Below are 12,835 nucleotides of genomic sequence, written 5' to 3'. Positions count from 1 at the left end.
ACTTCTAAATGGAGAGGCCATATTTACTGCAGGCTTCATTAACTCCTTCAGTGCGAGAGGTGTTTCCTGAGCTGAATAAAATCGTCTGGGTGAAGTGGAAATTAAATTAGACGTCAACGAACTGAAGTGAATAACTTTTTTTTTTTTTTACTGACTTTAGTAGTGGAATGAAGACTCATCACTAGTGTTACACGTCCACCGGGTGCTGGAGAGGAACGCCTTCACGTGGTAGCACCGATATGACTGGGCAGTGCAGCTGGCCGGTTTCACGAGACCCCTCAGTTCTCTGCCAGTCCCCTTGAAAGGAGGGTGGTGGATTGCAGATCGATAACCATTTCAGCTTGCAGTCCACAGGGTTCATGTTCAGATGAGCCAGGGACTTCAACTACTAGCCTACTACTCGGGCTACTAGAAGGCTTTCCTTCTGCTGGTAAGTTTAGGTTTAAGTCAGATTAGATTAACGTAGGATTGGTTAGGTAATGGAAGAAGGGAAACATATGACACCTTACCAAGGCAGTTTCTGGGTCCCATCCCAAAGGGCATGTGTGTGAAGTGCGTTATGTTAGCTTTGTTCTCGGGCATGAAGCGATCTGGTTGGAATTTCTCTGGCTCGGGCCAGTAGCGGGGGTCACGGTGCAGACTCCAGAAGGGGATCTGTACGACATCCCCCGGCCTCAGTGTCACCTCTGTCCCGGGTATCCTAGGCAAATAAAATCGTCTGACATTAGAAGAAATAGAATACATTAGGCCCTCTATATCCGTGGTTTTCACTTATTCACGGGCTGCTACTGTGCTAAAGTTGTGCCGATCATGAGAGGGTTAGTAGTATCAGTAGTCACACTCAATGTCAGCGCCTATGCACTCTTAACTGAATAAATCCGTCTGGAATGGAATACTATACAGTATTTAGCGAAACATGAATAGTGATGGCGGCACTATGAACTCTCAGCAGGGAACTTTCATTCACCGTTGCAGCTAAATGCCAGACAATAATATAAGGGGTTTATCCCAACTGTTGGGCTGCACGGGAGAGGCAGCTCCCCTGACACCCAGGTGCTTAAAAGCTCCTATCTCTGCAAAACACTCATCCAATAGTACGAGTATGATCTGCAAAACCTATTTCGCCACACGAAAGCTAAATACCTTTTTTTTTTTTTTTAAGATAATAACAGGAGTAACATTAAAGCCTAGAGATGAGGAATTAGATCAGCCCATCCCTTAGTCACTTCAGCTCGTGACACGCTGTGTTCGGTAACTGATTATTGCCATTATACGTTTTGACGGTTTTAAATGATCTTCATCTGTGTTAAGGATATTATTGTCATTGCTTGTAGCCTTTCAGATAACAAGTCGCATTTTTTTGCCACAATTCTGATAACCACAGTCACTGGGCCGGCGATGCTTTTCCGTGAACTTTTCAGACCGCTCACAGCTGTGGACGGTAAAAAAGGCAAGATAGGGGCATCATTTGTCAACGGTCGGTGGCCAAGGATTAATGCCTATCGAGCTGACAGGGTTCACGGAAGCAGATAATTAATTTCTGCCAGGTTCCTATCTTCCTTGGAATACATGCGACCATCAGATTTACATCCAGGTTAGCATTTTTAGCTATGTCTGCCAGCACGATAGTTCCAAGGTTCGAATCGTGGTGCAGGTAGCTGATGCCACTCGAATCAGGTATCTAACTACCGTAGTAGATAAAATGAGTTCCTAAAGTAACACTTATGGGAGGTATCTCTGGTAACCTGGGTGATGAACAGCCACAGGGTCAAAGGTCTAACTTGTGAAGATGAGAACACCCACGGTGGCTATGCGTCCCATGGCGTTTACTTTCACCATTACCTTTATCACGATTTATCCTGACAGGTGAACAGGGACAAGGAAAAAAATATTCAGTAGTCTAACTGTTCCTATAGACGAACTTCAGGGCATCCGGTTGCGAGATGAGTTTCCTACCACTACACAAGTATTTAGTTCTTGTACCTTAACTTGGCCCAGATTTTCGTCTTCTCCCGTACTCAGCTGCAGAAGAAGGCAATGCTGTGGCTTTACATCCTTTTCATAGCACTTTTTCGTGATTAGCACCATATTCTAGTGATAAGCTGTTGTTACTGCTTAACATTTACGATAGACGTATTGTAGTTTTAGACCAAGTTGAAGTAAAAATAATAAAGCTTCCATAATGGACCTATGATCCGTCTCGCAAGTGGGATTGGAAGATTTTTTTTTTTTTTTTTTTTCTTTTTTTTTAATGTGAGAAATGTCCTTAGGATGAGTCTAAAGGATGATGACATTCCAACTAACTTACTTGTATGGCTTGGTTATTACTCGTTCCCCCATAGTTGCCCCAAATAGTACCCCAAAATGGTTTGGCCATAGTTAAGGAGTGAAAGGAGAGTGAGAGTTTGTGTGTAGAATCCATATGTTTGAGATAGAGGAAGAGAAGAGGAGAGGGAGGCAGGATGAGGTGGAGGGAAGGAATGGAGAGGTATATAAACAAGAGTGCTGTGAGATGGACGTAGGTCATCCTGATGGAGGATAGGGCAACAGGAGGGAGGTTGTTTGTGAATGTTTCTTCCAAGATGAAGATATTCTAGCTGTAGACTGGTAGATGGATTCTTCAACTTATGAGAACATCTTAGTAGTGAAGTGGATATTGAAAACTTTATTAAACTCTTCCCATTCAAAGAATATCCCCTTTAGCTGAATAAGATTCTCTAGAGGTACTCTAAATAAATTAGCATGCTGTGTCCATGAAAAGAAAAAGAGTTAAATCTGAATTCAGTACTAGATGCAAACTCTTTTCTCGTGGTGTAGATCTGTTACTATATGTTCAAGTTCTTGACCAGAGTTCTGCTACATTTTTTCATCTGCAGTCTGTAATGAAAACTGAGAAAATTAATGTGTTGGGTTTCTTTGATCACTTGCATAAGCCTTTATACAGATGCGAAAGAGGAAAGAGCAACACACACGTGAACAGATTTTGAATTTGTTTAATTCAGAAGTTCTCCATACAGCACGCAAGAATGAAATAAATTTTATAATGACATCATTTATTCAAATATAAAATGCGTCTCTGGTAATTACGTTCTTACAGCATAATTATAGTTAAAAAAAATTACCTAGAAACCATGCATGCATATTATGAATTTGACACCCTCAGATGCATCACTCAGATTAATTTGCCATTAGTCAGTGTACACAGGTAACAAGTAAGTCATATATGGCTTCTGGGGGTAACTAAACATGCTTATTTACACACACAGTATTAAGAAAACACAAAATACAGGAGGCACCCACTTTACAAATGGGTTACATTCCTGAAAAATTATTTGCTAAAACAATATTTCCTTGTGTAAACCTGTAATAACATGGGTTAAATGTAGTTTAGTTCCAGGACCCCGATTTTTTCCCCCCATCCACCCGTATTAACCCCAGTTTTGCTCAGTCTGAATCAACATTTGTGTATTTTATGACTCCCTAGCCATTAATCTACAACTACATTGACGATTTAACAAGCAACTGGCCAATTAAAAAAAACATGAGTAACACTTTAACTGAGTTTTATTTTCTGGGCAGCATGATGACAGAATACGGTAAAAGCTGCACCTGTGGCAGCAAGGTACTTTACTGTTTTGGATAGTAGGGCAGGAGTGAATGGATGTGCGTTTTCTCTATAGTAGCGCTGTGGTAGAATCAGCGTACTAAGAATGCGCACGGAAAAAATTCGTTAAAGCATATTTTGGCGTTCGTTAAGCGAGCGAAAGGTAGTAAAACGCTATCTTCTTTAAAGCGAATTTTCATAGCGTGATAGTTCATAAAGTGGGGGTCGCCTGTATTTGGTTATAGAATTGCTGATGTTGGCATATTAACAGCGCATAAACATTTTAAAATGTAGGTACTACTTTAGACACATAAAGTGATATAAAGGGACTCCTGTGTTATGGACTAAACTACTGTTACAGTACTGAATATCAACATTGTTATCCCAGGGTGTAAATTTATTTTCTTAAAATACGAAATATTGATAAATATTATCAATCAGAGATAATAGAAACATCTTTAATTTTTAATTTCCCCTGGCATACTCCTTGAAAACCATTTTACATTCCCTGGAGGTGTGTGTAGGCCTACTCTTCTGTTTGGAAACTGCAATGAACACTTGACTTTCCTTTTTCTTATACTGTAGATTCTTAATGACACTGCTGTTGTAGGTATTTCCGTAGCATTTCGTGACGAATCTTGTACTGGGAACTTAATATATCTCTTGGAAGTAATATTTCTTATGGCCTCTCTTCTGCTGTTGTCCCTCGGGTATTTCATTAGCATCACACTTCTCTCAGTGATTTAATTAGCACTTTGTTGTGTGTGGCCTCTATTTGTAGGCTTCTCCTATTAAACCCTATCTTGCAAAATATTTTGTAGCTCCCCTCTGTCTGTCTCTCTCTCTCTCTCTCTCTCTCTCTCTCTCTCTCTCTCTCTCTCTCTCTCTCTCTCTCTCTCGCGTGCGTGCGTGCGTGCGTGCGTGTGTGTGTGTGTGTGTGTGTGTGTGTGTGTGTGTGTGTGTGTGTGTGTGTGTGTTTAGGCTCAACTTGTAGACTATTTTCATGTGATTTGTTGTAATTTTTGTTTTACAGTATTTTCTTCATATAGGCATTTTTATTGTAGCCTCCACCTCTTTGTAGAAATCTTTCTTGTTGAGTCATTTGCTTTTGTTGGCATGTTCTTTATCTTCACTCCTCTCTCAGTGGTTTTACAAGCACTTTGCATCCATCTTGAGGTCTGACCAGAAAGGCGAACCTCTCGAATCGGATCTCCTCATATCCCTTAGCCACCTCTAACTCAGCAGCCAGCACTAGCTTTGCAAGAGCCACCTTGGCTTCCATCAGGGCAAACCGCATGGCTGCAAAGAGGGTTTAAGGAGTTAGAAAGAGAGAGAGAATTATTGTTACACAAGTTGGGTCAGACCTACCTTGGCATCCGCCAGGGTGAACTGCAGTGCTGGAAGGAGGGTTTAGGGTGTCAAGAGAGAAACAGAGAGATTGGTAGATGGATTCAGACAGAGTGAGATACGGAGTGAGATGCGATGGGTAGCTATTATTGTAGCTGCCAGCAGACTTTTATTCATCTTATTGAATACCTGTCATATTATAGTGGTTAATGAAGTCTATAGCTAACCCCTCCAGTCCAAAAAATCTCTCTTGAGGTGAATGAAATCATCTGGTGGAGCAAGAATAAAATGCAGAATATATCGCCAGACTGAAAGAGTTTAACTGAGTGCGTGAATGCCAAAATATGTAACAAAGCTAGAGCATGCTTGGCCCGTCTACATTGCTGCTGACTGCACTCTGCAATATAGGCTGCAGGAAGATCACATAAGCCACAGGCATTCTATAATTGTCCATCCTAAATTGCGGGCTTATTCATGCATTTACCATCTCAGTTAACGTAGTACAGAATGTAGAGTTGATTAAATTCCATCGGTCCAAGAATGTAGTTATTAGTTTTTACTCTTTCTGCCTTCTAACAAATCTGTTCTGATCGGTAAGGACTTTCATTACTAGGGTGCTTTCTCAACCTGGAGAATGACATCCAGAAGATGCAGGGAAAGGGAAAGACAGACCAATGGTTGAGTGGAAATGTGAATGAGAAATAGACCTGAAGGCGGGAGGGGACTGAACTTGAACAAAATGAAGAAGAGGGAGAGAGGACTTTTGGAAAGAAGAAAGTTAGAGAGACAGAGGAAGAGAGAGGGAGAGAGGACTTTTGGAAAGATGAAAGTTAGAGAGAGAGAGAGAGAGAGAGAGAGAGAGAGAGAGACATACTGCAGTACACTAACTTTGGTTGAGACTACCATATTTCCATCGTAAGCACTGAATTGTAATAATAAATTAACATTAGAATTTGATATTAGTCATAAAGAACTGTTATGGAATGGATGTATAGCCATACTGTTGTCTTTTTCTGCATTTAGCCATGTCAAATAGTTCCAAAAGGATGAAAATTTGTGCCACATTAAGGAAAATGCACTCAGTCTGTAAGTAGCAAAATTAAGATGAAGAATGCATTATCAGAGTGAACTGGCAAACACAAGTCAAGAGGTTCAGTGATGTGGCATTATCTAGATGCTTACTTATCTTGAATCTGATTATCTGTGCATTTTTTCAAATCTGATTGGTTACATGATTGTTTTTTTAATTAGTTTTCCAAATCAGATCAGTTGTATGTTAATTTTTCCAGGGTCTGATTAGGTATAGTTTCATTGTGTTCGTTTATAAAGGCCCCAACATGCTTGCATGTGTTGGCCACGATCATCAGATGGCTGCCTTCCATATTGCTATTCAGTCAAGGACAAGATTTTCCTACTGTACCACTGTCTACTTCACACCTACTGTAGGGCATGCCCTTCTGTTTCCTCGCTGATGCATAATATGATGTGGGATCATTTAGCATATTCCTGAAGACGTACAGTATATTATACCTAGCCTCCGTCAACCTAGGAATACATAATTAGCCATCAAAGGAAAGTGAATCATACAAGGTGAATTTGGCTGTGAAGTGTATGATAGCTATATTTGTGAAAAAATACATAAACAAGCAGCTTTATACAGTACACAACTTAAGCTAGTTTGATTATGAAGTAGTGGTGGCAGTGAGAAATATGAAAGTGTTGTATATCTGTGAGTAGGAGAAAAGCTTGATTGTAAAGTGTATAGTACTGTAATTGTACGGGGAGGGAGGGAAGCAGTCTTACATACAACTTATCAGTCTAGTTCCTGAGTTCCGTTCCAAAATGTTTGAGTGTGATGTTCCTGATATTCCCGAAGAATATTTATGAAATGGAAAAGAAAAACATTTATTAACCACTGTGGAAACTTATAAAGATTTTTTTTTTTTTTTTTTTTTTTTTAGGAAACAAGAGCAACAATTTTTTTTTTTCCTAAGCTCAGATGCCCTATGTCACTGAAGAAGTAGGAGGAGGCTTAAGATTATTGCCTATAGTGTTTGAAAAGTCTCTGGTCTTCCCCAAAAGTACAACTGCAATAGTCTGTTAACATTTAGGTCCTCAGTTTTACTGCTGGGTGAGTGGTGATCAGGCGGAGACAAACTTTGTCCAGCAGGTTAAAAATGGAACTTTGATGTTGTTAGAGCAATATTCCAACGGGCATGTGCATGAAGTTACTGTACTGTACTTGCAGTGATAATTTAGTTACAATAGGTTATGTTAGGTATCAGAAAACATAAAACATCTGATCCATACCGATGCAATTCCTGGGTCCCATTCCAAAGGGCATGTGTGTAAAGTGCTTGATGTTGGCCTTGTTCTCAGGCATGAAGCGGTCTGGACGGAACTTGAGGGGTTCGGGCCAGTAGCGTGGGTCACGGTGTATGCTCCAGATTGGGAACTGGATCAGGTCGCCCACTCTGAGCACCACATCTGTCCCGGGTACTCTGGGCAATGAAAGTTGTCTGTTGTTAGTAGGAACAGAATACAGGCTGTACTCATTAGGTGCTGGTGATGTACAGTACAGTCATGTGATGATACTGATATGACTTTTGTGTGGGTGCTGTCTAGTTAAGGATGTCTCTCTGTCTGCTCTCTGTCCCCCGAAAGGAGGATGGTGGACTACCTAAGAAGATCAGCTTTGTCCTGCAGTCCACTGGTTCATGTTCATATGAGCTAGGGGGTACAGTTGTTCCTGCTTGTCAGAAGCGACATTTTCTTACATCATTTTTTGCTAATAATTCCTCAGTGGACTTAACAATTGCTTGTTAAAACTCACTGCTACATATGAAGCTGATTTTCCAGTTTCCAGTTTCCCTCAATTTACAGTAGCTGTTACATGGAAAAGGTTCATTAGAAGTCATCCCCCACTTATAATGATGACTCCCTGAACTGGAATTGTGCCGACCATGAGATGGTTAATTGGGTGGTGGTGGTCAAGTGGTTAGAAATGACATGTTGTGTGAAAGAGGTGAGGCAAGGGGGGGAATCCTTTGTAAGACCCACATTAGTAATAAAAAAAACTTACTCAAATACCATCATATTAGTCGTGATTGAAACTGCCCAAGCATATTATGCATTATGGGGAACCAGTGATAAAATGACTACAGAAGTGATCTGGTGTTTAGAAGAGGCAAGGAATAGTCCAATTTAAATTTCATATAAGCAAACATTACTAATCTTCACAAGTCATGCCAACATATCATAAAAACAAAAAGCGCAGAAGCATACTAGTCCTGATTATCACTACCTTAGTATTCGTCTGTATTCAGTATGGACAGTGGATGTTAGTGGTAGCACAGGAAGGCAGGAAACTTATATGGATGGAAATGCTCGGGATACAAGGTTAAAATTGTCAAGTATTCAGATTCTGTTTTGGATGTTTAGTGAAACCTAGTACAGTATCACAGCATTTCCAAGAACTTTATATCACAACATACTTGTATGGCTTGGTGCATACGCGCTCCCCTACAGCACCTGGTGGATATATCCTCAAGGTTTCTGTAAAAAAAAAATAAAAATAAAAAAAAATAATGTGAGGGAATTGCCTTGCAAATTGGTGGACTGACTCTTTGTAGCAGAAATAATTGATGAAATGCACTTCTAAAGGAAAACACCCACAAATTTACAGGTGTTTATTCCTGTGAGGTTAAGCCGGAATTGCAGGGACTTGAATGTGTGAACAGTTGTGTGGCCATTTCACTGAGCATGCTTTTGACATTTCTTCTACTCATAAACTGGACTTTTTTCCCTTGCTTCTTAATCATATGCACCCTGTCCTTAGAGAGGAGATAAGTATAAAAGAAGTTGATGCAGTAGCTTCAGGGCCCTTCAATATATGCCCTTGATGTAGTGTGCTATGGGAGGGTGCTTTTGTTTGGAGTGTGGTTTGGCTTTGCTAAAGTATATGAAAGCAAAGCACCTTGAATCTGAAAATCACTAGCGAGAGAGAAGAATGGACAGAGCTGCTCCTACAGGTACTCAAACATCTAAAAAGTTTACGTTGATGATATTGTTCTTGTTGCATCTGCTGTTATCGGGCACTGACTTTGATTACTTATTTATTATTTATGCAAAATGAAAGAACCAAAAGCTGTAAGCCAAGTAGAATTTATCCTTCCTGGAGAAAATTGTACAAAAGATTCAAAACCAAATTTATTCGTTTGGAGATGCCATGACACATTGCTCTTAAAAGACGGGGGTAATACATTTTGAAGAAAACAGGTCCTCAGGTATTTGTATATGACATGACCTTTACACCACTTCATTCACTCGTGCACCCATCAATCAAGACTACTACTCATCCAGGTACAGAGTCAGTCCTTGTCTAAAGTCAAGGATGTGTGTACTGGAGTAGAGTGCTAAGTACTGACCAAGAGAGATTTCAACTGACCTTGTATACAGGCATCAAGGAATTTTGCCTCCATCACTCCATGGTAGGTTAGTTCCCCCTCTTGCCTCACCAACTCTTGGAGCTCCTTACGAAGGCGTTCTTGCTCCTTTGGGTTCTTTGCCAACAGGTGTGAGGCAAAAGCAAGGGTGGAGGCTGTGGCGTCATAACCGACTATTAGGAACATTGTGCACTGTGCCACTATCGTCCTGTCAGCCAGCACTGGAATAATAGATTAGGTGGACTGAGATCAGGTTAGCTATGTTGAGTTGAGAGTTGGGTAGACTGTAAAAGGGTAGTCAATAAATAGTCTAGTGGCTTAGGTTAAAAATATTGTGTACTGAGGTACGATCATCCTGTTGGCCAGCACTGGAGTAAAAATTTAAATGGATTGAGGCCAGGTTAGGATAGCATATGACTGATGAAACATAGTTGGGTGACCTAGGAAAGAGGCACCATGCTCTCTAGCCTTACTGGCCCAACAATGAAGTAAAAAATAATGTGTGTGGACACCAGATTAAGTTGGCATATAAAAGAAGTGAAGGAGCACTGTGGTGTGGATGTGGATGTGATAGAGAGTGTTAGCAGAAATACACTGAGGTGGTTTGGCCATGTGGAGGGGATGGAGAGTGAGAGAATAGTAACGAGGGGAGTGTATGTGAGTGAGGTGGAGGGAGGGAGGGAGAGGCCAGGGATGAGATGGAGGGATGTAGTGGAGAGAAGGGTGTGTGAGCTGGGGGAGGGGGGGAAGGCAGTGAAATGGCAGGGGACAAGGTGACATGGAGGCGATTTATTTGTGGCCATCCCTTACAGGATTAAGTCGTCTGGCAATAGATAGATAAATAGATGATAGTTTACTGTAGATGAATGAAAGATAAGGTTTTGAAGTTTGCCTCTTAGGATTTCTCATATTTGAATTAAAATTTTGGTGGCTGTTAGTCAGAATAACATATCTAAGTGCATCAAGAACAGCAAAAAGATTAAACTTTACGCAGTAAGATCTAAAGCTAGATGCTGTTGTGGCCCAAGGCTCATCTTGTCAGAAACCCATTAATTAGACTGCAAGCTGAAGTTGCCCTTACAGTCCACATGCCTCCTCTCAGGGGGTAGGGAGGAAAGGGGATTAATCTCCAAGCTAGCTCTTATCAGATCATATAGCCTTGCTAGGGTTACAGGAGAGTGCTACCCCTCCCAGCACAGCAGCCACCGGGCGGGGCGCGAACTCGCAACCTCACGATTACGAGCCCGACACCCTACCACTGAGCTACCGCGCTCCCCGAGGGGTAGGGAAGAAGCTGAGAGACATTCGCATTTGTTATGACAGTGCTACTGCATGAAGACGTCGCTCTCCGGCACAAAGAAATGACTATAATCAAATAAGACCAAGAAGAGACAGACCATGCTTGGCTGATGTAGTGCTGTTGGAGCCACCATCCTCAGCTCGGGCCTCCAACATCAGGTCTAAGAAATCTCCTCTCTGCTGGCCTGCCTCACGGGACGCGATGGTCATTTTCACAACGTCACTGAAGAACTTAACTTCTGGTGCATCTACTTTAAAACCAAGGGCATAGTAAAGATTTGGGAAGAAGATCATGAAAATGAACCTCATAAACTTCAATGGTGTCATGGAGAAAAATGTTTCAGCCTTTTGAGTAAACTCTGGCTTTTCTTTCTCGAGGGAGTTGCTTTCTATACCAAAGGCGCATGAGGCAATTGTGTCCATGGTAAACCTGCCAAACTTGTCCTTCATATCAATGGCTGGATTCTTTGCTGCATCTCTAAGACAGGAGGAAATAAGTGTGTCACCATTTTTACACACAAGTGGGAACATGCTCTTCATCTTGCCTGAAGAGAAGGTTGGGGACATGATGGAGCGCAGGACCTTCCATTTATCGCCTGTCTTGTTAGTCAACATCTCCGTCAGCAAACTATCCTTTTGGTCTCCAAAGGTCCGTCTGTCTACAAAGTGATCAAAGTCCTTAACTAGAACTTCTCGCAGAATATCCGGATCGCCAATAAGCAGTGCTGGTCGAAAACCTTCATACCTCCCACAAAACTTCGATCCTCCGTGATACTTGTATATCTGTAACAATACATGATTTTCTCATAACAAAACCTCCTGACCTTGTGTATTTATTTTTATTGTCATTCTGTAGCATCATATTTTCAACTTTAAAAAAAAATGTCCTGGTGACCATGTTAATATTAAATATCAGGTGAATGCACTAATAAAAAAAAAAACAAAAAAAACAACAGTCTTAGGTGACTCACTTTATCAGTACTTTCCCACAATGGCCTCACGAAACCTTCATGCAAGTTGCCAATAAGTGGTAGATGAGGTGCTGTTGGAATGCCCTTTGAGGCCCAGTAGTTATGACGGTGCTTGGAATACCACAGAAGCGCCAGCACCACAGCCACCACAGCTAGCCAGATCTCCACCAACATCCTTGCTTATTCTGCCTGGTGGAAAAAGAGGGTATCAACACACACACACACACACACACACACACACACACACACACACACACACACATTAGACCATCATGAGGCATGGATAAACAGAGGATAAACAGATGCTCAGGATAATGCCTGTTGGCTAGGTGGTCATTAAGACACACTTAATTTTTCCCGAAATCCCTGTCTTCCCCAGACTGTCAGACTCAGTCAAATATGCAGTCCAGATCCCTACTTCAGTGCTGGGTACGAGCTACGAACAGTCCTAGAAAAGGAAGACCCTGACCAACGATCTCATAATTTTCTGGCCTGCATGTTTAGGAAGAAGGCTTATGTTTATGTCTGTCTAGTGCACGTAGATACAGAAGACAGACAAATTTTTACCGTCACAGTCTACCTTTAGAATGACACGCAACAGTCATATTTACAACCAAGTCCCCAGTTTTATTTCTAGGTGAACAGGTACTATTCCGGCAAAGAATCCCTTCCCACCTTGCTATCTCAAACCTGTAGGCTATGGCACCGTCACTTACGATCTCGTAACATTGCAGGCAGTATCGGATACAGTCATGGAACGAGAGCAACTTTGCTGTCTTTACAGATTAGAGATATCGGGGTGGGAAGGAATACCTGGCCGTAGCAGTAGCCTACATATGGGAAACAAAATTTTTCTAAAAATGTGACCGTCCTGGGAATCATATTCAAGTTTGCCCAGTTGTGAGCGAGACGGGCCCAGGTGTACTGCGGCCCTACGCCCCTCTTCCCCTCAACATGGCCAACGACAGGTGAACAGTCCCGGCAGACTATACCGCAGCCAGGCCAACCCTCGCCAGGATCGGGGTGGGACTTGTCCACAGTCATTCGCCAGCAGCACCGTGGTACCGGCCACTGTACGTACCGGGGATGAGTCGGCCGCTGTACACCCTTCAGCTGTTGCCCTCTGCAGCACCGCGGTATCAGCCACTGGACGTTCTGGGGAAGAGTTG

The 12,835-nt window shown here is 41.9% G+C and overlaps 1 protein-coding gene across 1 annotated transcript; it reads right to left on the bottom strand.

The window, feature by feature from the left end:
* Positions 1–4,628: 4,628 nt before the first annotated feature.
* Positions 4,629–11,840, bottom strand: LOC145412604 (cytochrome P450 9e2-like). The gene is made up of 6 exons (XM_080282519.1): positions 11,667–11,840; positions 10,794–11,478; positions 9,399–9,617; positions 8,446–8,506; positions 7,262–7,452; positions 4,629–4,903 (listed from the first exon to the last, which is right to left on the bottom strand). Exons 1-6 carry the CDS (start codon positions 11,838–11,840, stop codon positions 4,734–4,736), a joined length of 1,500 nt encoding a protein of 499 aa, XP_080138645.1. The 3' UTR covers positions 4,629–4,733.
* Between the last annotated feature and the right edge of the window lie 995 nt (positions 11,841–12,835).

The sequence above is a fragment of the Coenobita brevimanus genome, chromosome 93 (genome assembly GCF_032717465.1).
Source record: "Coenobita brevimanus isolate Jiangsu-jjx chromosome 93, ASM3271746v2, whole genome shotgun sequence".
NCBI classification, from domain to species: domain Eukaryota; kingdom Metazoa; phylum Arthropoda; class Malacostraca; order Decapoda; family Coenobitidae; genus Coenobita; species Coenobita brevimanus.
Note: the sequence above shows the minus strand (reverse complement) of the source record. Positions and strands in the feature narration are given on the sequence as shown.